At 41.8% G+C, this 26,207-nt stretch overlaps 1 protein-coding gene across 2 annotated transcripts in view; it reads left to right on the forward strand.

Annotated features, from left to right (window-relative positions):
• Positions 1–26,207, forward strand: part of LOC134506877 (cytochrome P450 2K1-like) — a 34,054-nt gene continuing 7,847 nt past the window's right edge. Inside the window, exons 1-3 of one of the 2 annotated variants that reach the window (XM_063317254.1) lie at positions 1–51; positions 18,236–18,398; positions 25,432–25,581. In XM_063317254.1, coding sequence (XP_063173324.1) covers positions 16–51; positions 18,236–18,398; positions 25,432–25,581 — 349 coding nt within the window. In that variant the 5' untranslated portion in view covers positions 1–15. Of the gene's footprint in view, positions 52–17,052; positions 17,251–18,235; positions 18,399–25,431; positions 25,582–26,207 lie in introns of those variants that run through there. The other variant, XM_063317262.1, reaches the window with a different exon arrangement.

Here is a 26,207-nt window from a genome sequence, read left to right on the forward strand (position 1 = left end):
GGAAATCTGCATGTGATGGATCTGAAGAGGCCTTACAGAACAATGATGGACGTAACACCTGGTGATTAAGAAGCATGCAGTAATCTGGATTACTGTCATGAGTAAGGATGGCGAGCAGGGGGCTCCCATCCAGACTGTTAAGCGCATGCGTAGCACTGAGGAATTAGGTAGCCATTCAAAGAGACAGATCGGGACCGCCTTAACCTTTGGGGTTTATATGGCTGGTTTTTTCCCACGCTTCTTCAGTTTGTTAGGATTCCTGTTATGTACAAGCAATAAAACATTAGAGACCAGTTCCTTGTCTCAGCATGTTTCCTGGCAGTTAGGACAATTACTTCTCTACCTGGGGCTGCCCTTGAAGACCTTTCAGAAGCTTCAACGGGTACAGAATGTTGCTGCACAGATAGTAAATGGTGTTGGATATTGGACACATGTAATGCCACTGCTTCGGGGGCTGCATTGGTTACCAGTGTGCTTCTGGATGCAGTTCAAGGTGCTGGTTGTCACCTTTAAAGCCCTTCATGGACTGGGCCCGGGTTACCTAAGGGACTGTCTTCTCCCAGTTGTTTCTACCCATCTGATTCAGTCTGGCATGCTGGGCATGTTACCGGTCCCATCCACCAAGGAATGTTGGCTAGTGGGGACTAGGGGAAAAGAGATGGTTCAAAATCCCAGTGAGCCAATGGGGAAATATCAATGCTACTGTATTAAAGTAAAAGATCTGATACATCTACTTAGAGGGACTCCTATGTTTGCACCTCTTAAGCAGAATTATAAGTAATTAAAACCATTTCTTCAGGAAGGAACACCCCACCCAAGCTTTTCTTACAGCTATTAATGAAGGGGAGAGGGGTAACATTCCTGATTTTCATATTTGTTCATGAGTGTATATTTTAAGTTCTTTTCTTAAGGAATTCACATGATCACCTTTGAAAACTACTATGGGCACAATTGGAAAGTTTCTACGAGACTTCCAGCGGGGATTTCATGGTGGAAGTGCGATCTTAGCCAGCTCCGAGGCTAGACCGACAGCGTGATGTTTAATTGGTGGCTCAGGGGAGATTCTGAGCCCCAAAATATTCTCCAGGAAGGAGGAAATTCAAGAACCGCTCCTCAGGTTTCTGGACAGCTGCAGCTTGCCGGAGGGTCATGAAATCGATGATCAAATCGTGTGTGGAACAGCTGAGAAGTGGGAGAACCATCTTGTCCGAACTGCGTCTGAAGCCCTTAGGGACATTAATTCCAGCCACCCGGTTTCTTAATTCACTTCTGCTTTTCTTACTGAATTTTAAGAGGTGATCTCTGATACCGAAGTACTATCTTCTCTTGGTGGATTTTTCATTATTTTCAGGGACTTATGTTTAAATGTGTTTTGTTTACTTTCATGGATTAAAAGTCAAGCAAGAAATCTAAAAGGCATACTGTTTTATTGAACTTTATTTTATTTTTTTAAGGGAATAAAATTGTTCTCTGTTTCTTATTCGATTTTATTTTTATGGACAATATTTTTTAGTTAAGCAAGGGATTCTGTTGGATTTGAGATTGAAACTATTTTTAGACAGCATGAGAAAGTTTTGTTGTGGCTAGCTTTTTAAGCTGTTTTGTTCTCTCAGGTAAAGTCCAAGAAGAAATTGCAAAAGAGATTGGGGTTTGTCAGCCACGGACGGAAGACCGAGCCAAAATGCCTTACACCGATGCGGTGATTCATGAAGTTCAAAGGTTTGCTGATATTGTTCCAACCAATGTGCCACATGCAACCACCAGGGACATAACTTTCAAAGGCTTCTTCATTCCCAAGGTGATCAGTCTGAAGTAAATGCATTGTTCAAGTTCTATTCCTGCTTTATACATCAAAATGTACAATTTTCAGTATAGTAACATGCAGTTTTAAGAGCTATTAAGCACTGGCCCAGCTGATAATATATTAATTTGCCTCATGTCTTTCCTTTGTTTTTGTTTTTTTTTTAAACTGAGTGTTTCTCCAGGCCCAGTATTTACATTGCAATAACATTTTTTTTAAAAAAATCACTGTAATGATTTGTCTAGCAATGTCTTAAATGGACATATTCCTTTTCATATACTTTTTTTCCCTTTCAGTTTTTAGGGCATGCACATTGCTCCATTGCTGACATCTGTACTCCATGATGAATCTCAGTGGGAGAAACCTCAGGAATTCTATCCTGAGCATTTTCTTGACTCTAAGGGAAAATTTGTGAAAAAAGAAGCATTCCTGCCTTTCTCTGCAGGTAAGATTCTTTGTACATGTGAACATGCATCCAGTAATAGGCAACCCTTAACACCTTGCTTGGAAAGAAAACAACTGATAAAACCTGGATTTCATTGGCCTTAATTTAACAGAGTTTAGACCTAATGGGCAACATTTGTGGCCAGACTCCACCACCCATTCACCGACTTGTCTGTTGTTTCCAAAGTTGGTCTGCAGAATAATTGACTCTGTGCATGAGTTCCTGTTATTCCTGCTGAGTTGGCCTCAGCACCTCTATATTTTGGCGATCCAGGATGAATCTTGTCTTGCAGCCTTCCTGGCTGACTCTGGCCTTCAGGTGGTTGCAGGCTTTGGGTATTCTTAGCTTGACTTTGTAAGTAAATAGGTTTATGTTTAGGTCACAACAATGGAGCAGAGCATAAAATACAAGAAAGCAATAAAATAAAATATCATAAGATAGGATAAAATATGATTTAAAAAATGTTAGACATAAGAAAATTGGATCAAGATAAAACCAGGGCTACAATTAAACACTTTAAAAACTTCTTTCTAAGTTTAAATGTGAGGGCCAGTTGTAATGTTTGTAGTTAGTTGTAGTGGTTTAGCCATCAGGCTAGAAACCAGGAGACTCTGAGTTCTAGTCCTGCCTTAGACACCAATCCAGTTGGGTGACCTATGACTAGTCACTCTCTCTCAGTCCTAAGGAGACAGGCAAGGGCAAACCACTTCTGATATCTTGCCAAGAAAACTGCAGGGACTTGTCCAGGCAGTCACCAGGAGTCAAGATTTGTCATGAGTACTGATGGTGAGCAGGAGGGGGCCCCTATCCAGGGGGGAAAACGCATGCATAGTACTGAGGAGTTAAGCAGCCATTCAAAGAGACACAGATCAGACCCGCCTTGACTTTTGGGGTTTATCTGTCTGGGTTTTTCCCATGGTTCTTCAGTTTGTTAGGATTTTCTGTCTAATGTAGCAGTAATAAAACACTAGAGACCTATGCCTTGTCTCAGCGTGGTTCCTGACTGTTAGGACAGAAAATCCTAACAAATTCTTACTGCCATTGAAAGAGGGAGGAACGAAAAAAAAGGAAGAGACTTTTGGGAAAATGTCTTCAGAAAACCAGGAAATTTGGCAAGCCATCCAACAACTGGCAGCAGCATTGCAACAACAACACTAACAAGTAGATCTCCAGATCAACACATTACAAGCAGCCATGCTACAGCAGTTACAACAACCAGCTCCGATTAACCCACAACTGGTGCCAGCAGCAGCAGCAGCAGCTCCACCAGTAGTCTTGAGATCCCAGGGCAGTCTACCAGAGAAGTTTGCAGGAGAAGCAGGACAGTTGAGAACCTTTCTCACAAAGTGCACAATGTTTTTTGACAGCAGACCAGTAGAGTTTCCCACAGACAGAACCAGAGTCACCTTCATTTTAAGTCTGCTAAAGGGCCCAACAGCCAAATGGGCTATTCCCATGGTGGAGAACAATGATCCAATTCTCAGTGACTACCAGAATTTTCTAGCAGGGTTCCAAGCACACTTTGATGACTGGATCAGAGAGGTCACTGCCAGCTGGGAAATTCGGAAGCTCAAACAAGGCAACAAGAGGGTGGGAATGTACATTGCTGATTTCAAGCTGTTAGCAGGAGATCTGGACTGGAATGAGAGTGCCTTGAAAGACCAATTCAAACAGGGGCTGGATGAAGAAATTAAAAATGAATTAGTGCGCCAGGGAACACCAGCTACCCTAGAAGGTTTATATTAACTGTCTCTGGTCGTAGACGCCAGGGTAGAAGAGCTCAGACAGATGCAGCTGGGGAGAAACAGAGGCCTCAGAGCACTTCCAGGATTTCCAGCTCTCTCCGCAGCATCTCTTTACTCAGGACCAGAGAAGCTGATGCAGATCGGGGTGAGCAGGAGGCTTATTTCCGAGGCTGAGAGACAGAGAAGGAGAGAGAGAGCCCTCTGTTTCTACTGCGGAGTCCAGGGGCACATGGTGAGAGCTTGCCCAGCAAGAAGCCAAGCAAATTCTGTAACAGCCCCAGGGCAAGCAGCAGAACCAAGAGCCACCTCCGCCTCTACTTCCAACCAGGGAAACTCCATCAGTCTCCCTCCAGAGAGCTCAGCAGGGAGACCATCAATCAATTAAGAAGGTCTCATTCTGAGGATTCCAGGCAATCCTTTTACTACTTACCAGTCATAATGCACGTAAACCCAGAGCACAAGGTCAAGCTAGAGGCCCTCGTGGATTCCGGAGCTTCCACCAATTTTATTGATGTACAGACTGTACAAGACCTCAACATCCCGACTATAGAATTGCCACGTCCCATAGAAGTGGAGACCATTGACGGCCAGCCCCTCAAGGCAGGGCTGATTAGAAGTTTCACAGAACCTTTGCAACTAACAACAGGAAACCACACTGAGTGGATCCACCTTTATGTTATTGCATCACTTAATGTGCCTATAGTCCTGGGCACACCTTGGCTGAAGATCCACAACCCATTGTTGAACTGGACTATGGGAGCAATCTCCTTCCCAGCTAAGGAATGCCAGCACCACAAGATTCAAGCCATTCTCCTCTCTCCAGCAACCAGTGCAGTCACCAAAGCAGGGGGGATCCAGTTGCCAGCCAAGTATGCAGATTTCGCAGATGTTTTCAGCGAGCAAGAGGCCACAGCACTAACCCTCCATAGGGACTGTGATTGCACCATTGAGTTGATACCAGGAGCCAAGATTCCAGCAAGGAAACAATATCCCATGGCCCCCAAGGAACTAGCCACCTTAAAGGATTACTTGGATTCTAATCTCCAAAAGGGTTTCATCCGACCATCTACTTCCCCAGCGTCTGGTCCTACCTTCTTCGTACTAGAGAAGCCTGGCCCGTTGGCACCGGCAAACCAGGAGGCACCCATGAGAGTGGTGCATGATTTCAGTTCCCGCAATAAAGTCACAGTCAAAGAAAATTACCCACTCCCCCTAATATCTGATCTGCTGGATCGCTTACAGAAAGCACACATATTTACTAGGTTGGAGCTCAGGAATGTATACAATCTGATCCAGATGAAAGAGGGGTATGGATACCTGACTGCCTTCGATACCAGGTATGGGAAATTTGAGTACCTTGTTCTTCCGTTTGGCTTGACGAATGCGGGAGCCATATTTTCCTGATTTATGAATCAAATTTTCCCTGATTTACTAGATAAGTATCTGGTCATTTATCTAGATGACATATTAATATTCTCTGAGGATGCTACAACTCATGTAACCCATGTACGTAATGTCTTACAAAGACTGAGAGAGAACAAGCTGTCCTAACAGTCAAGAATCACGCTGAGTCGAGGAGTAGGTCTCTAGTGTTTATTACTGCTACATAAGACAGAAAATTCTAACAAACTGAAGAAGCATGGGAAAACTCAGACAGATATACCTCAAAAGTTAAGGCAGGTCTGATCTGTGTCTCTTTGAACAGCTGCTTAATTCCTCAGTACTACGCATGCATTTTCCCCCCTGGATAGAGGCCCCCTCCTGCTCACCATCAGTACTCATGACATAAGCTGTTCACCAAGCTAGAGAAGTGTGCCTTCGATTTAACTGAATTACATTTCCTGGGCTATAGAATATCAACAGAAGGCATATCCATGGATCTTTCAAAAGTCCAGGAAATTCTCTCTTGGCAACCCCCCCATGATGTGAAAGAGGTACAAAGATTCCTAGGATTCTCCAATTTCTACAGGAGTTTCATAAATAAATTTAGTGACAGGGCCAAGCCCCTCACACAGCTTTGAAGAAAGGATCAAAATTCATTTGGGGGGAGAGAGAGCAAGCAGCCTTCCAAGAATTCAAGCAACTCTTTGCATCCCAGCCACTTTTAAAGCACCCTGATCCCTCGAAGCAATTCATAATGCATTCAGATGCTTCAGATTTTGCTATCGCAGCTGTTTTATTGCAATATAATGACAAAGAAGGAAAGACACTGCTCCCTTGTGCATTTTTCTCCCGCACGCTCTCACCAGCAGAGAAACTATGATGTTTTTAACAAGGAGTTGCTGGCAATTAAAGCAGAATTTCAAGAGTGGAGGCACTGGCTAGAAGGTGCAACATTTCCTGTGAAAGTTTGCACCGATCACAAGAATTTACAGCTTCTACAAAACACCAGATCCCTCACCCCACGCCAAATCAGATGGAGCCAGTTTTTCTCCCGTTTCAATTTTGTTATTTCTTATGTTCCCAGGGCACAGAACTGTTTGGCAGATGCCCTGTCTCGATCCATTCAGGCAACTCCCACTACTCACCAGGAGGTATAAGCTACTATATTACAACCTCACAACTTTCAGCAGTCTATGAGGGGGAACCAGACAGAGATTTTAGCAGCAGGCAGACAAGCAGAGGACCTATTCACAAGAGTCAGAGCTTAGCAGCAACAGGACCCATATGCCAGGGCCAGGATGGATGACCTCCAGAGGGGCCTGCAAGACACTGCCTCCCCCTTTAATGTGGAGGCAGGACTCCTCTGGCATAGTGGGCGATTATACATTCCCCCCTCATTGAGGGAAGAAGTACTGAGACTTTGCCATGACCATCAAACCGCAGGCTACGGAGGTGTTTTCAAAACTCTCCATAGAGCTCTGAGAGACTACTGGTGGCCTAAGATGACTGCAGACATAAAGGGTTATGTTGCTTCTTGTCATACCTGTAGACAAGACAAGCCTCTCTCAGGGAAGCCCACAGGACTCTTGCAACCCCTATACGCCCCCAGTAGGCCTTGGGATATAATCTCCATCCATTTCATCACTGATTTACCCCTGGTCCAGGGGCTGACTTCCATACTACTGGTGGTGGACCTTTTCACTAAAATGGTGCATTTTATTCCTTGCAAGGGCCTCCCATCTGCGCAAGCCACAGCGCAGTTGTTCATGGACCATGTTTTTAGGTATAGAGGCATGATAAATCACTTGGTGAGTGATAGAGGCCCTCAGTTCACTTCCACGTTCTGGAGGGCACTTTTCCAGTCATTAGGGGTCCAGATCCACCTATCATCAATGCATCATCCGGCTAGTAACGGGCAAGCTGAGAAAATTAACCAATGGTTACAGCAGTATCTCAGGTGTTACACCACTTATCAGCAAGACAATTGGCCAGCCCTGCTCCCCATGGCAGAATTTACTTATAACACCTCTGTGCAATCCTCTACCAAGATGTCTCCTTTCCAAGCACTCTACGGGGTTAACCCTCAGGTCTTGCCCACCTCCTCCCAGCAGGGAACTGTTCCAGCCACGGCTGATTTTCTTAAAGAGCAACAAGCCACACAGGAGTTGTTAAAGGAGTAGCTGAACAGGGCAAAGAGTGCTTACAAGAGAGCTGCAGATGCTCACAGACAGCGATTGTGGTAGGAGACAAAGTGTGGCTCTCTACCAAGTTTTTGATCTCTACCTGGCCTTCCAAGAAGTTGGACTCTAAGTCTGTGGGCCCTTTCACTGTGGTACAGCAGATAAATCCAGTGGCTTATTGCTTAAAGCTGCCAGCATCCATGAAAATCCATCCAGTTTTTCACAGAGCCTTGCTAGCCAAAGAGCCTCCCCCAACTACCTTATGATCACAAATGCCCCCTCACCTACAGTAATTGTGGAGGGGGAGGAGGAATACGAAGTTGAGGAAATTCTGGACACTAGGAGGAGGGGAAGGGGCATCCAATATTTAATACACTGGAAAGGGTACACTGAGGAAGAGTGCATGTGGGAAAATGCCAGAGATGTGCATGCACAAGCGCTGGTTCAACGATTCCATCAGCTTTTCCCTCACAAACCTAAGCCTTGCACTCTACCAGAGATTCCTCACTTGACTGAGCAAGCAGAGGAATCCCAAGCAGAGGAGTTCGTAAGTTGGCCACCTCCACCCCCACCAGAGGCTCTGAGGCCAGAGCGAGAGGAGAAGGGAGAGCCACAGTCCTCCACCTCCGGCTTGCATTTCCCAAGGGAGAGGGGGGAAGAATCTTCTAATTATCTAGCTATTTTCCAGAAGCAGCCACCTGGGCCAGAAGCATTATCAGACCTGGAGAGCAGCAGTGATTCGTCCTTGGAGGAGTTTTCCTTTGAAGAATTTCCATCGTTGCCCAGTTCCCATGGGAGCTTGGTGGGGGAGATGGACTCTCATGAGACCCTGGAGGGAGGGCGGAACTCTGGAAGGCAGGGGGCTGAAATGGAATGTGAATCTGGAGGGGAGGGTGATGTCATGAGTACTGATGGTGAGCAGGAGGGGGCCCCTATCCAGGGGGGAAAACGCATGCGTAGTACTGAGGAATTAAGCAGCCATTCAAAGAGACACAGATCAGACCCGCCTTGACTTTTGGGGTTTATCTGTCTGGGTTTTTCCCACACTTCAGTTTGTTAGGATTTTCTGTCTAATGTAGCAGTAATAAAACACTAGAGACCTATTCCTTGTCTCAGCGTGGTTCCTGAGTGTTAAGACAAGATTGACTCAAAGGCACAAAAATAAAGTTTAAATGACAACAAAGCAAAAGTAGCAGCCTGATATCTCATGCTTTGAAACACACCTGCAAGAATCTAATTCAGCCATTTGGAGTCCAAGCCCTTGAGTTCACCTACTATCAGTAGTTTGGCCCGGATTTCATTATAAATTGGACAGTGGCCATAGCCAGTTATATCCTCCCCTTGTCTGGCACCAGAGGGGCACAGATGCTGTTCTCTGGTTTTTCTGTTCCAAGAACTGAGTTCCCCCAAAGGGGACAGAGAATAGGATGGGCGAGAATAGCTGATTCCCAGCTTTGTAATGGAGAAAACAAAAATTGGCAAGGTGGGATTCTTGAAAGCTATCTAGTTTCTTATGATGTCCCAAGAGTGCAAGGTATGGAAAGTAACTCTACCTCCACCCTTAGAGAAGCACTCATAATCTTCCCTACAAAGTTATTTTGGACTATGTCCAATTAAGTAACAAACCACTCATCCCACCACATATCTCAGCACGATAAACATCTGGGCTATCACCTTGGCCTACAATATTTTAACTGCCCTCATCTGGGATCAAAAAAAGAGGGTCCTTGCTCTATTTGTTGGGCATTGATTGTCCCTCTGTGTTTGACATTACTTCTACTCCCTTTGTTTTATCATAATTTATCCTCAATTTCTCCCTTTCACAGCCATCAAGTAATCTCACCAACGAACCTGTAAAACCAGTCCAAGAACAGGAAATGAGAACCATGCTGTCCACATACATTAACACTGAACTTTTCTGCCTACTCTTTGGGTGGGGCTGGGGGAAGTTTTGTGATTTCATGGCCACTATGATATTATTGATCTAAGTGTTAAATAAAACAGAGCAAACAAACAGCCCTGTTTGACTCTTATCTCCAATGAAATAGAACCTGATAGAGACCTTTCTTACTCTGGCCATAATATCAATATGTAATTTGATTATTGTTTGAAAAGGAACCTATCAGTGTCTATCCTTGAAAACTGATTACCTGCACTTAGGTGCTATAAGGGAGATAACCATATAGAAACACCACACATAGAAAACTTTCCTCAAGCTAATCATCAAAGCTAAAGCTTATTAACCTCCTTGAGTAAAGTTTTTATTTCTGTACAGCTATTTTATAGAATGAAGCTGTTTTTAGAAGCTGCTAAAATAAAATTATTTTCACATTCAGGACATCCGCTGCCATCTAGTAGTCAGAAAAAAAAATCCATCTCCATTCCATTACTGCATTTAACTTCTTTCTGTATCTACGATCTCTCACTGTTTTGTGGTGTGCTGACCTCTCCATGGCCATAGGACATTGAGAAGCCATGTGAAAAAGTTTAAGAAACCAATAAACCCACCAATTTTTTGCCATGCATGCTTTCTTCTAGGTCAGAGAGCATGTGCAGGTGAGAATCTTGCCAAAATGGAGCTCTTCCTCTTCTTTGCCAGCCTCCTGCAGAGATTACCTTCTAGCCACCCCCAGGAATATCTAAAGATGACCTGGACCTGACCCCTGATCTTGGACTTACAATCCCTCCCATGCCATACAAGACCTGTGCTGTGTTACATTGATCCAACAGAAAGAATTACAAAAAGCTGTTTTCTCAGCCTTTCAAATGGCTTTATTTTGAGGCAAAATCTGACAACATGATGCCGGACTGTCTAGGTTTCAGATGTTGTTGAACAGCTGAATTGTAATGATCTATAGACACATAAAATGTAGATTCTGATGGGGAAGAATAGTCGGGAAATCATGAAAAGCAAAGAGCTTTGTATTATTTTTACTGATGGTTGGTGGAATTCCCAAGGCTTAGCTCCTGAGGAATTTCATCCTGTCTTTCCTTGACTCAGAGGTGGCTCAGGAGTTCATGGCCACCATGGCAATCTTGGGCCATTTGATGATCTCACTTACAATGGGCGTCACTTACTAGCTCTATTTTTTTACTCAGGGCAGCAGCTATGTGACCTAGAGTTCAGAAATGTGGACATTAGCCTTTATCATGGACAGATCACTCCCTCTTAGCCTTGGAGATTTCTGTGACTGCCCTCCATTAGGTGGGACCTATTTGACTGGTCCTCCCCAGACACCTGAAAAACCTGGGGGAACTTTGGGAAATTTCTGAAGCTCTGCTGCACGTGAGAATGAGAAAATGACATCAGCCTTGAATCAGATTGTGCCCGTGTAGACTCTCTATGTACATGGATCCCAGACAGCTCTCTGATTTTCAGAGATGAAACCACCATTTCAGAGATGCCTAGAATGCCGCTGAAAGGATATGAGGAGTGAGTCTGACCAAGGACAGGTAAGAGCTTGAATTAAGGATTAGCTTGGGGTGTGGAGTGTGGTGAATTATATTTAATTGTTTTAATATAATTTAATTTAATTCAATTCATTCGGTATAGGTGCTGCTCAACTCCAGAATAATTCGAGTGGCTCACAACATCAACAGAATAAACAGAATATATGTAAACAGAATAAAATACAATATTAATAAGGAAAGAAAAAAACCCAAGCTAACTAATTTTAAAAAATAGAACAAAACAGCCCATCTAGCCAACAACAGAGAAAACATTCACGGATATGCTGCACAAGGGGATCCAGCTGCCTGCCCAAGGCAAAGGAAAACTGCCAAGTCGTTAAGGCCCTCTAGAGCACCATCAGCATGGGTGCCGCCCAAATCTCAGGCCCTGTGTGAGAGAAGGAGCGCTTCCTGGGTTCTGAAAGATGACACAGTTTAATATTAGGGAGCTGGGACGTGCCAGCCCTGTTGGCTCATATTGGCCAGGCAGACACCACAGGAGATAGGTGGTCCCTCAAATAACTGGGACCTATGCCATGTAGGGCTGATAGATCACAACCGGCCCCTCGACCCTCATGCAGAAACAAAATTGTAACCAGTTCCCCTGGCAGAGCAGGCATGTTTATGGGCATACGAAGGCATGCACAGTACTATCCACACTGCTGCATTGCAGAAAGAATAGTTAACCAAATTGATTTCTCATACCAATAAAAATATTGGAAGATACACAATGGAACAGAACTTATCTGAAATAAAAAAAGCAGTACCAATAGGAAACGTTACTGGGATTTATTTCACAAAAAGTAAAAAAAATATTTATTTAAGAACAATTATTTCCTCATCTGGAGAAACAGAATGGCAGATATTTCAAGATGGACAAAGCTGTAACTGTCCCAGTTGGAATGAACATCTTGCCAAGGCTTGAGTTTTTGTTCCAGAGGATCCCAGTAAGACAGAAGAATCCACACTAAATCACTGGCAGAGATACACAACTGATTTTATACTGTCTAGTAAAAGACCCAGAGGTAGAAAGTCTAAAGATTTATAACATGTGAAAGAATGAGGTGGACGGGTGGCCAGTTGTGTTAACTGGGATAAGAGACGGATTAGAACACCTTACGGCTGGATTGTCTCTCTGAACGGAGCAGGACTTCCAGGGAAGTTGCACAAATACCTTTGATTTGGTAGATGTAGAAAAATACAACCAATAAAGGATCGTTCAATAATAATGAGTGTCTTAAACAGATTACACAAACATAGAAAAAATATCAGGCCAGCTCTATCACTTCTTACCTCAATGTGAAATATTTACTTTCATATACAAACACAAAGGATCAGGCGAGGGATTATAATTATAATTTATATGGGCTACAAGACTTCATTGTTAATAAGACAAGGAAGAAATCCTTCAAAGCTCTCTCTTCTGAGTGGCCAGAATCCCCTCGTTGGTGGCAATACCTACAATTCAGTAGCAGAGTCCAAAAGGAATTACAAAACCCAGGTGGAATACGTAGAGACCTGACAGGACTTGAACAAAGTATTACACAAAAATCAGATCACATCATTCAGAAAGTGAACAAGTCAAAGACGGTATGATTAATTGGTGCAGAATGTTAAGAGAACAAGTAATATATAAGAATAGAAATGGAAGGAAATCATCAAATTTACAGTCAGGCTATATTCAGAGAAGACTGGTATAAGATCTTCCACTGATGGTATATTACTCCAGTGTTGGTTGCCAAAAGAGACAATTCATTCTCTATCGCATTGCTGGAAATACAATAATAAAGGATGATGATTAATTTTTCCCCATGTTTGGTAGCAATGTTACAAAGCCCAATAATATTGGACCATGATTAATAAGAGCATGAAACCTACCTTAAAAGCAAGTTTTTCCTTTCAGGTGGCTCTCTCTTTTTATCAATGATGACTAACGTCTGTATTCCCCAAAAGTATACTCAGTATACTGGCTTTGCACAGGGCAAACATCTTAGACCAGGCAGGAATGATGGCAATGTATAATTCAAGATTTGAGCTATACTAGATGTTAATTACTGCATAATAACCCCTTTTAAATAATGACATATTCATACTGACACACATTTTCAAATTGCAGACTTATATTAACATCCTCTTGAATTTTTAGCTAATTTTACTATGTAAATCTTTGTTTTGGTTCATTGTATTCTTCTCTAGTTTTTCTTTGTACTTGCAGAAGGCGTAATAGAGGAAAAAGGTAATTAAGAGAAAATTTCAATTTATGAAATAATTATATTCCTGGGTTCTGGGTAAGAATACATGCGTACATAGAGACAAAAAGCTGTATATTTGTATAAAAGGTTTAATGGATATATAGTACTCTTCATTTCTCATTACTCTGAGTCATGTCTAAACACGAGGAGGGAGGGGAGCATAAGTAGGTTTCATAATCTCGCAACCTACTTTGCCAGAGGGTGACTGCAACAGGGCTTCACGTGCCCACAGACTCCTTCTGTACAGCCAGAGGGACCATAAACACAGCAAGCATGGGGCAAAGGTCCATCCCATTCTACCTCCTCACGTGTAGAATTGCAAGGGTGCAATAACTATTAATGAGAACTCCTAGGTATGAGGCATTTCGAAACGTATTGGTGAATGTGTGGGAATCAGTCAAAGAAAGGAAGTAACACAATCTAGCTTTTGCTCCACCACTGCTGGTATGTGGACCTCAGAGGTCTGCCAAGAGGCAAAGTGCCCCTCAGGTGAATATTGTTGCTCACCACTGATCTGGGGCAGAGCTCCCTGATCTTGGGGTTACAGAATCTCTCTCCTTTTCAGTAGAGCTGGCATTGTGCCAGTCAAAGCCAGGGCGCAGAATGAAGGATTGGGAACAAGAGGGAAACCCTTAACAATCAGAGAGCAAAATAACTGGGTTTTCCTGAGTAAACTACAGATACAAGGATGAGAATGGACTGATTTTCGAAGAGGTCCTGAGAGAACTAAAGGGAGCCTGCCTCTGAAAGTACTCAGTCTCATAACTATTCCATTCTGCAAAAATGGAAAGAATGACATTAATGTCCACCTGGCTGATAGGCAGGGGGTTTTGGACTGCCCATTGGGTGAAAACCTCCAAGTTGATTGGAAGCTTTTGTAAATGCAATGTGTAGTTCTTTCCAGGAAGATAATGCTGTATGGATTTGATACACTTGGGACTGGAAGCTGAAAAGGAGCTCTGGAGTGGGCAAAGGCATATAGAACACACTTACGGTCACCTTCTTAAAGCTGCAACCATTCCTGGGCTCATATGTTAGCCACGCATTCCCAGGGAGCTTCATATTTATGGAACTGCTGAAATCAGTGCCCACCCCAGTTATGCACCCTCTTTGAAGACATAGGCATAGCAAACTTTTCAAGCTTTCACCTTACCTGTTGAAGCAGAGAAGAATGTCTCTCCCTCTGTCTTGGGCAAGACTGATGTTCCATTCAAACCCATCCATGGTCAGGGAGGGTGCATGGTGGTGTGTGTCGGTATGCAAGAGATGAATGAATGAATATTTGTAAGTTGAGGACTACCTGTAATGGGGTTGCTAAAGGACTTCTAAGGGAAAAATTGAAATCAAAGTAAAAGAAAACCATGAGCAAGGAGATTTGGGTCAATACAGTGAAGGGTTCCAGATGTACTTGGTCTGGGAAATGATGTATCCAACTTATCCAGACGGAATGTCTTACATGCAAGAAATTTAAGAAAATGGGTCAATCTGAGGTTGTGTGTTATACTCAAGAGCTGAGAGAGGTTACCAATCACAGTGATCCGAATGAGTTTATTTATTCACAAATTTTACAGGCCACCCCAAACTATCACAGCTCTGGGTGGCTTACAAAAAGCCAAGCCAAAGCAAACCAAAAGACAAAATGATAGGACATACGGACATATAAAACTCAAAAGAAAAGTCTGGAGAACCAAACAGTCAGTTCCTTTAAGGACACTGGGTTCTCATACTTCCTTTTCTAATCTTTTTCAGAAATTGCTTGCTAACTGCTTTTCAGCTATTAGAAAATTTTGGATCAACAAGTTTGACAGAACCAGGTAAGTTTCCTTCAATCCTTAGCAAAAGTTCTAACTACAGATTTAAGTACTTTAAAAAAAAATTAAGGAATAAACAGTAAAAAGGTGATCAAAACTTTTTTTTTAGAAAGTTACAAATGGACTAAGGGTCCAGATAAATTTGAAATAAGATTTTGGAATTAATTATAATGAATCCTTTCCATGGTAAATGGGACGCGGTGGCGCTGCGGGTTAAACCGCTGAGCTGCCAATCGGAAGGTCGGCGGTTCAAAACCGCGTGGCGGGGTGAGCTCCCGTTGCTAGTCCCAGCTCCTGCTCACCTAGCAGTTCGAAAACATGCAAATGTGAGTAGATCAATAGGTACCGCTTCGGCGGGATGGTAACAGCGTTCCGTGTCGTCATGCTGGCCACACGACCCAGAAGTGTCTACGGACAACGCCGGCTCTAAGGCTTAGAAACGGAGATGAGCACCGCCCCCTAGAGTTGGACACGACTGGACTTTACGTCAAGGGAAACCTTTACCTTTACCTTACTTCCATGGTAAAATGCTTTTGTTTCAAATTAAAAAAAACATTATAAGATAAAGCTTTAAAAATTGGACACTAGAGGGAATGAGAGGGAACTAAAGATTACAATTAAAGGAGAAGAACACAGAAACTCAACTGACAATTACAGAACGAAGCAAACTGTTCTAACATTGAGCATATTGATGGGTATTTTTGAACCATGGACTCAGCAGCTGGTTCTAACAGCGTCAACAGTGACATCTGCCTTTAGGGAGAGACTGTCTCCAAAAGTTTTTATGGAAGAGGAACAAGCTCTCCCTGACAAGATCGAGCTGAGCTGAAAATGAATGTACAGGTGACAGGCGACAGGAAGGACATGGAAAAAGATGCTACACTGGACAGGCAAAAGAAACCGGCTGAGGTTTTCAGTAATTACATGGGATATACAAACAATAAACCAAGAGAGCGATCTAGACAATTTTCCTATATTGGATTTACAAAGGAGGCTTGTTTGAAGAATCTTTGAAGAATCTTTGAAGAATCTTGTGAGAAGAGACAAAGGAAAAGTGAAAAGAAATCAATTTCTAGGACATTATTTGAATGGACTAAAGACTAAGATTGTTAGAATTGAAAGGAAGGAATATAAAGTTGGTTTATTTCAAGGTTAAAGTAAATATGTTGTCAACTCTGCTAACCCTTAACTGACTTTGCTGACACCAGGACTGAAATGACAATGCTTTACGGATTAGTTTATCGATAAGAGATCAGATATGGGAAGAAGAGACCATTTGTTGCACTGTAAGAGGAGGTGATAAGTTGCTGAAACTGTTTATACTAATTGTGATGAAGTTGGAAGGTGACTTCTGTATGGTTATGTATGAAAAGAAGAAAGAAGAAAGGTCCCCGAGTCATTTTCTGACTCCTTGGGGGATGCCACTTTCACAGACATTTTCTTGGCACTCTATTGTGCCTTCCCAGTATATGGTTATGTGTCTCTCTGTGTGTGTGTATATATATCTATATATCTATATGTAATCTTTATATATATATGTAATCTTTTCTTTTTCTTCACTATATTCTTACTTTTCTTCTTTTTCCTACTTCTATTTCTATTTTTCCTTTTTCCTTTCTTTTCTGCACTTTCTATTCTTTCTTTCTATTCTGCTATCTTTTTTAGTTTGTTTAATTTTTTACTGTTGTAATTATAATGGTTAATAAAATTACTATTAAAAAAAGAAAATATTTGTTGATAAGCTGTAGCTTTAGATAAACAGATCAGTTCTCAAGTACAAGACAGTTTGCAACGTTTCCATAGACCCCACGGGTATGCAAAAACAGATCAAAATCCTGGGGAGGAGAGAGAAAACAGAGTCCTCTCTCATATAGAGTGGTCTGATGATTCAGGAGAAAGAGTGGTCAGGCAATGCCTAATGCAATGCTTTGAAATAGATGCTTGTAACGCTTCAGTTTGCAGGATTAATCGTAATTATTACTAAAAACTGCTAAAAAGAAATGGATTGGATTGGACTTGTTTTAACATTATTACTATGTCTTCTTGCAATTACATCCCTTTTGAAAAAGGGCAGTCACTGGAATAACAGCTCCGCAAATCTTCCCCCGGGACCCAGGACCATACCCATTTTGGGAAATCTGCACAGGATGGATCTGAAGAGGCCTTACAGAACAATGATAAAGGTAAAGCCTGGCAATTAACAAGCATGGATGTTCTTTGCTGAAATTTACTGATATAGCACAAAATCTCGGTAACTTGCAGAGGTAAGTCTCATGTGTTCCCTGTTGCTTTTCATTGTCTACGGAAATGTTTGAAACATGAGGCTTTACCTCGTATTTGAATGTTTAAATATCCTGGAAAGATTATTCCAATAAAAACATCTTGTTTTTATTTGTACATTTTTTTCTAATTGTTTATTCAGATTTGCAGAGATGGTTCAAAATCCCAATGAGCCTACGGGAAAATATCAATGCAGTTAAGGTGAATGATTTGATACATCTGTTTAGAGGATCTCCGATATTTGCACCTTTTAAGCAGAAGTATAAGTAATTAAAACCATTTCTGCAGGGAGGAGCACCCACCCAAAATTCTCTTACAGCTTATTAAGAAGGGGAGAGGAGTACCTTTCCTGATTTTCAGATTCATTCATGAGCATATATTTGAAGTTCTTTCCTTAAGGAATTCACGTGATCACCTTCGAAAACTACTACGGGCACAATTGGAAAGTCTCTGTGTGATCCCTTCAACGACGTGGCAGAGGCTCAGCTTCTCTTTTAGCTAAACTTCCACTGTATGTCCGGCACTGAAGGCTGCAGGGCAGCTTTGCAAGATCCTGGAATACAAGTGTAACTCTGGTGCAGGCTTCATCTCACACAAAGTTCTCTGCAGTTGACTTCTGGAGAATTTATGAGAAACATTTATCAGTTTAGTGTGGTGATCAAGGATCCTTTTACTACATAAAGGTTCTTTTTGTGTTAAATATATATACTATGAAAATTAAATGCACTAATGAAAAGAACAGCATCATAATGTGCCATAAAAGATAAAAAGAAAATAACCTGACCTTCACATTTGAATTGTGAGACATGATGTTTTAATCCAATTTCTGCATATGTGAGTCTGATTATTGATTAAATGGTCTTTTGTTTTCCTTCTGTTGAATTCCAGTTGTCGAAAGAATACGGTCCTGTCTTCCGCCTCAAACTGGGATTCCAGGAAATGGTGGTGCTGACTGGCTATGAGACGGTCAAAGAGGCTCTAGTGGACCAGGCAGATGCTTTTGCAGGGAGGCCCTTCGTCCCAATATTTGATGATCTATCCAAAGGCTTTGGTGAGTTATTTCATTCTGGATCTTAGCTGGCATTCTTTGCAGATGTGTGATCACTAGGGTGAGGATTTCTATGACCTAAAAATGTTAGAAATATGCAAACATTTATGACCTTCAAACCATTTAAATATGACCAATTAAAGCAAAAATATGACTTTTTAAGCAAAAATATTACTTACAATTTTTCTGAAATTAGCACACAATTTTTAAAAATCTGTGCTTACACACACACACAAATTAAAAGATTTATTCTTCTTCACTTCCAGTGCAGAAGTGCTAGTATTGAAGGAATCAGATGAACATTTTGAGAGTAAAATGGTCATCTCTGGTTTAGTTTTCATTAACAGAAGAATTGCATTGGATGATCATGTGCATCTTACGGTTATCAAACTCAAAACTCCTTCTGTTGTCCACCACCACCAGTATGTTCTTGTATCTGGAGAAACTCTGTTTGACATCACAAGAGGTGATAGGAACAAATTTGAAAAAAGCAAACTCATCTGGAGAAAATTCTGGCTCGAAGTCTTCAAATGTTGCTTCAAGTCCATTTAGAACGTTCCTTATTTTGCAAAGTGTTGAATAACCCAGATTAGATTGCAGCACTCTTTGCAGTTTATCACTAATTTTTTCAGCCACTTTCCCCTTTGCTTGCTTTAAATCATTCTCTGTTTTATAATGTTCAGTGCATCACTAAGTTCCATTCCTACAGTTTTAAGGCAGGTGATTGCTCTTGATAATCCACTGAAGTGAGATCCTATATATGCCAAGTTCCCAGCCAAGGTTTCAGAAAAGGAATTTTGCACAATCTTGATGGAGGAAGATTCACAACAGTCAAATTCTTTAACTATCTGCTGTGAGGAAGCATAATTTGTGAAATAATACATATTCCCAGCCAAGTCCCCCAACATGTCACAACAGTTTGGGGAGGGAGAGTCAAAGTAGGAATAATTTCTTTGAACTTTTGTACTCAAAGTGGAGCTTTAATGAACTTTTGTTTCCCATTCCAAATTATCTTATCTACATCAGGATAGTTGCTTCGAAACTTTTCAGCCACTCTATGTAAACCATGTGCAAGGCATGTGATATGGATCATTTTTGGATAAAGAAGTTTAAGTCCCTTGGCTGCTTTGGTCATGTATGGAGCAGCATCTGTTACAAAGAGAAGGATATTTCCCCTTTGTACACCATCCAGCCAGAGTAGTTTCATAGAATCGTCAAAGAGCATAGCAATAGTGGAATTGTTTACTTTTTGTAGAGTTTCACATGTTAGAAGAAATACTTCACCAGGCTTGTCACATTTCAGAGTGCCAATAATAACACTGGCTACATATCTTCCATTTCTTCACTTGTTTCATCTATTGAAACCCATATCTTATTGTTATCAACAGAAGATCTTATCTTTTCTAACACATCTTCATAGCAGGCAGGGATGTAATTTTTCCTTACAGTTGATTCATTTGGAATCGGGTGACTGGTGTACTTCTCCAAAAAATGCCTGAGGCTACCACTACCTAATTTCCTTAAGGGAATATTTGAAGTAACAATCATTGTACACAGACCCTTACAAAATTCTGACTGGGTATTTGATGAACCTGCAGTTGAAGAAGAAGCTCTCTTGAAAAGGAGATGTTGCCTGTTCTCAGTGAAGGTAAATCTTGCTAAACAACTCTTATGTTTCACAGTGTCACAATGTTGTTGAATATTAAAATGCTTTTGGGCTGATACTTTAACTTCACACAATTTACAAAACAAAATATCACTATTGCTACTGAAAATCTGCTCCCCAAATTCTTGAACAAGACACCATAATTTCACACTTGCTGAACATCTACTTTTAGGCATGTTGAAATCAGAATGCAGCTCTCACATGAGTCCACCACCTCAAACACACACATACCTGAATTGGGGAGTAAATGAGAAAAGGAAAAAAAATGCAAATACTCAGTCTTTTTTTCAGGCCTGGTCAGGGAGAAGCCTCTGCCTGCTGAAGTCATTTTTGAAAAGGATGTTCTCCCTCTCTTACACACACACACACACAGCCATGAGTTGTGGAGCAAATAAGAAAAAGAAAAAACAGGCAAATTCTCACCTTTTTTTTAGGTCTGGTCAGGGAAGGAGTCTTTGTTCCCACCTATCTCTCTCTCTCTCTCTCACACACACACACACACACACAGAGAGAGAGAGAGAGAGAGAGAGAGAGAGATACCTCCCTGATTTGGGGAGTGAATAAGAAAAAGAGGAAAAAAAAAAACAGGTAAATTCTCACTTTCTTTTCTGGCTTGAACTTGCTGGCTAATCAGGAGTGTTGCCAATGACCAAAATATGACCAAAATATTACATGTGTTACAAAATTAAGCAGAAATGTGACATAACACCTTTAAAAAGTCAAAATATGACTTTTCAGGCAAAATAAAAAGCATCTAATTCTCACCAGATTACTCTAAAACATGTTTTAACTTACTTATAAATTCAAATAAAGGTTCCAGAAAAAATATGACATATCATAGAAGTCCTTGCCCTAGTGATCAGTATCATGTCATTTTTTTTTACCTGAGGTTTTCACAGGCAGTAACCTCAAAGGACTGGGACAGCTTCTGCAAATCCAACCAGGATGGAGATCCAACTAAAACCTTACTTGTGCCGTTGTGACTTTGTCCTTCAGTGACAGTCAAGGGAGGTGTAGAATGCATTGCCAAAAATAGAACAAAAGTAAAAAAACCAATCACAATATTAGTCCCTAGCTATGGGAGCTGAGAATTTGCAAAGCCTACTCCAAGTCTCTGATGAGTGTTGGAAGTGGCTGGCCTGTGCAAGGAACAACCATCTTTATTATTTTCATGTTGGTGTGGAATCAAAACGCAGAACCCAAAGCAAATAATCAGGGGTCACTGCAGTGTTTATTATATGAACAGTATGTACTGGAGGGGAGCCCACCAAAAGAATAGGGAGAGACACCCCTGCAAACAAACAAACTGCATGGATATTTATACATTTCAGAAAAGGGGGGAAATGATGCAGGCATATCTATCCATGTGATGATGCAGGCATACCTATTCATACATAATAGGTCTCGGGTTACTTCCTACCCTTCATATGTGTACTATCTTCAAAGAAAACAATTGCCTTAGTGAGAAGGGGTGGCAACTTAGGATGCGAAATGCCAGGAAGAAGACTCCTTCATTGGCATCTTGAGGACAGATCCATGGGTTGCCATGGAAATGTTCTGATGCGGGTTACAACAGGCTGATGTGAACCAGCTCCAAGGCTATTGCAAATGTCTTATGTTTCCATTTGAGTTAACCATTCCCATTCATCTTTAAAATTGTTCTCCTTGATGGAGTTTTTAAAGGTTAATAAAAGAACTCCAAGCAGCTAACAGTAATCTTGCAAAGTAGAAGCTTGAACCAAAGGAGAACTTGCACATTAAGCTTAATTACATTCAGAAATAAATTCAGTCTTCACACAGTAGTTAGATGAAGAAAAATAGAGACAGCTTACTTTTATTCAGTAGATCTGGATACAGGTAGGTTCACTTAATCATCACTGGTTCTTTGTAGACATTTTCTATGTAGCATAGAAAGTCTGCGTGCAAGCGAGATGAAAATGGCTTGCATGCATGCCAGAAGGGTAATGGAGACCATTAATCCCCAGGCCCAAGGAGGAGGAAGTGGAAATCAGGTGACCTATGTGACAACCCACAAACACAATAGAGATGTGTTTCCTAGAAAGACCCCTTTCTGCTTATGAGAAAATGCTGAGTTGACCCCTGATAATTCCAACACCCCTTCTCAAGTTAGCATGTCTCAGAGTCTACAAGGTTCAACTTCTTCCACAGTTCTTGGTAACTGCTGCTCAGCAACAGCTTCATGAGAACATCCGCAGTCATGTTCCTTGTGGGACAATAGTCTAATCTGACTATTTCTTGCTCTTGCAAGTCCTTTGCTACATGATACTTAACATCAATGTGTTTATGTAGTTCTCCCATTAATCTTTTCTGACTGTGAGAGTCTGATACAACTTTGGTTGCCTTTGTATATCTGAATAGGGGTAGCTTCCTCTATTCCCATGTCTTCAAGCAGTAGCTTGAGCCATGAAACCTCTTTGCATGCTTCTGCTGCTGACACATACTCTGCCTCTGTGGATGAATGTGCAACTGTAGCTTGCTTACAGCTTCCCCAGCTTACTGTTCCACCCCCATAAAAAAATACGTACCCACCAGGGGATTTACAGTCAGTAATGTCTTCTGCCCAATCTGCATCTCTAAACCCCACTAGTTTAGGATTGTCAGTGGCTGGTAGCTTTAGTTTTAGGTGTATAGTGCCCTTTAGCTACCTTCTCACCTGCTTAACACCAGGCCAGTCTCTCTGTGTGGGTGTGCTAGTTTTTCTGCATAGAACATTTACTGCAGCTGCTGTGTCTGGCCTAGTGGTAGTGGCTAGAAACAATAACTTACCTATGGCACTTTTATAGCCATTGTTCTCAGGTAAAAGTTCACTAGGTTCCTGTTGCTTGTGGAAACCTGTTTCCATTGGTGTTGGCACAGGGTTGGCATTTTGCAGTCCTAAGCTCTCCAACAGTTCTAGGATCTTTTGCTTCTGGCTTAGAAGAAAGCTTCCATCCTCTTCTGTTTTAATCTGTATACCCAAGTTGTAAGCTGGCATTGCCCAGATGCTTGACTTCTACTTCTTTGTTCAGGTTGGACATGATTTCATCAAAGTCTCTTTTGCTATTATGGCAAATCATCAAATCATCCACATAACAAAGAATGTACACCTCTCTGCCATTTCTGTGTCTTGTGTAGAGACAGGGATCAGCTTTGCCTTGAACAAAACCTTGCTTAAGAAGTACTTCGTTCAACTTGTTATTCCATGCTCTTGCTACTTGCTTCAGGCCATACATCCCCTTCTGAAGTTTGCAATGAGTTGCTGTGTCTTGGGATTGGCGAAGCCTGGAGGTTGCAGCATGTGCTATTCTTCCTCTATCTCTCCATGAAGAAATGCAGTTTTTGCATCTAGGTGTTCAACAGTCATGTTCCTGGAAGCTGCTAGACTCAGGAGCATTCTGATTGTGGTATATTTTACAACAGGAGCAAAACTTTCATAGTCATCAAGTCCATATTTTTACCAATAGCCTTTTGCGACTAGTCTAGCTTTGCATCATTGTACTTCTCCATTTTCATCTTGTTTGGCTTTGAAAACCCATTTGCATCTTATGGCTTTCATGCCTGTTGGTAGTTTTGTCAAAGTCCATGTTTTTTTCTTATGTATTGCCTCTAGCTCTTCTTGTGCTGCTTTCTTCCACTTGCTTTCTTCATCTGGTGGCATTTGCTGGACTTCATTCCATGATGCAGGGTTTTTTGGTAATGACGACCTTGCGGGGTAGGTGAGTCTCTTGGCTTTTTTGGGTCATGATGAGCATCTTGGAGCAAGTTCAGGAGTGACACTTGGTGGTTCAACCCCTTCTGCACCCTTGGCCTCATCATTTGACTCTGGTGGAGTTTCTGCCTGGGCTTCTATCTCCCTCTGAGTTGGTGTTGTGGTTGTGTCTTCAAATGTTAGGCTAAACATCTCAAGCTGGTAACTGCTGCTGTTGGTTTCTGCGCAGTCATCATCAGCATGACTATGGTAGCCTCTCATTCATTGAAGTATACCACTCCGCATGTGCTTACTTTTCTTGTCTACGGTTTCAAGTCTCTGGTGAGTGTTGGAAGTGGCTGGCCTGTGCAAGGAGCAACCATCTTTAACATTTTCTTGTTGGTGTGGAATCAAAATGCAGAACCCAAAGCAAATAATCAGGGCTCACTGCAGTGTTTATTATATGAACAGTACATACTGGAGGGGACCCCACCAAAAGGATTGGGAGAGACACCCCTGCAAACAAACAAATTGCACTGATATTTATATATTTCAAAAAAGGGGGGAAATGATGCAGGCATACCTATTCATACGTAATAGGTCTCGGGTTACTTCCTACCCTTCTGCTATCAACTATCTTCAAAGAAAACAATTGTCTTAGTGAGAAGGGGTGACAATTTAGGGTGCCAAATGCCAGGAAGAAGACTCCTTCATTAGCATCTTGAGGACAGATTCAAGGGTTGCCATGGGAACGTTCTGACAAGGGTTACAACAAGCTGGTGTGAACCAGCTCCAAGGCTATTGCAAATTCCTTATGTTTCCATTTGAGTTAAGCATTCCCATTCATCTGAAAACGTATTCTCCTCATATTGGATACTGAAGAGAGCATGCCCTGGGAAAGATACCAGAATAATCAGCATCAATACACATTGATTAATGAATTCCCAATACTTACAGCATCAGAGAGATTCTTCCCACTGCTGAGTTCCAAAGTAGTGGCGAGCAGGAAATTCCATAGATTCGACTCAAAAGTGGTTGCTTTCATTGGATATATTTTAGAGTCCTTCAACCTCCCCCAGGAGTAGCTCAGTTTAGGCCTCAGCAAGGGAAGTTTACCTATTAGAGAGGATGAGCTACACTGTTAAGTGCAGCAGTATTGGGTCACTAGTTAAGACAAAGTGGGAATAATTATCTAACTGGGGTCAGAGCAGGTAGTTTGTTATTTCACAACTGTGAGAGGAAAGAGGAAGAGCTAGCTTGGCTAAGCAGACCCTCTTCCAGGTGTTAATTGAAAATTTCAGGTTAGTCACAGGGCACAGATAATCCCCATCTGGGTCGTGTCCCCCTCTCCTGGCAAGGAGGACCTGGGAATTTTAAATGGGGGACTGCAAGACTTACTCAGAATCCATTGATGAATCACTTAAAACAACACCAAAAAATCCTCAGGTCTTTGCAACCACTTACTCAGAAAATATACACAAAATTCCAAAGCTTTGGGAAGGAGGTAAAAAATTGTTTGGTGTAAAGATCATATAGAAACAAACTGCTTTCCACATTCTTAATTCTTGATTTTTTACAATCCTGAGATAATCTTACCCCTAAATTATACACTAAACCAGGGACTTTTCATGGTAAAATTACATCTCTCCATCTGACCCCTTTTCTCTATCTTTTCTCTTCAGGCATTGTTTTTGCTCGTGGTGAGAACTGGAAAGTGATGCGACGGTTCACATTAGCCACGTTACGGGACTACGGGATGGGCAGGAGGACCATTGAGGACAAAATCATTGAAGAGTGTGGTGTCTTAGCAAAGACGATTGAGACTTATGCAGGTGGGTTGGCATTTCCTCCCAATGCTCTACCGGAGCATCTGCCAGGACAAACGCGGAATGGGAAACAAATTCCTCAGTTTGTATCAAGGGAAGAAGGAGTGCTTCTGGAGTACCTTCTCTCCAACAATTCTCAAACCCATCCTTTTCCTATAAATATGCTTCCTTGTCCAATTTATGCTAACTATATTTACAGAAATGTGATGTCTGGGTGTCAAATGGATTCCATGTGACTTGAAAAGTTCATTTACAGTACAGTAGTCCAACAATCCCTTGTGAATAACAGTTCTAGGCTTGATTTTCTGTTCAGAATCCTCTAGATCCCCAATACAGGGAGGAGTTAGGGCTGCAAGCCCTCCATCTGAGCGTGAAAAGGTGTTGGAGTTACTGCTCCTCCCTGCTCTTGGCCAATGATAATCATATTGCAGTTTCCCAGAGAACAAAAAGACATAATCCACATTTATTAAGGGATACATATTTTACCCAAGTTCTCCAACGAAACTATTACCTTTCCATTGTCCATCTGGAATCCCCCGTTATCGTTAGCACAATCATATCGCTCAAACTGCAGTTGGTGCACTTATTCAGCAGCACACCTCACAGGTAGCCAATATAGCAGGAGAAGGAGT

Source organism: Candoia aspera, chromosome 1 (assembly GCF_035149785.1).
Source record: "Candoia aspera isolate rCanAsp1 chromosome 1, rCanAsp1.hap2, whole genome shotgun sequence".
NCBI classification, from domain to species: Eukaryota; Metazoa; Chordata; class Lepidosauria; order Squamata; family Boidae; genus Candoia; species Candoia aspera.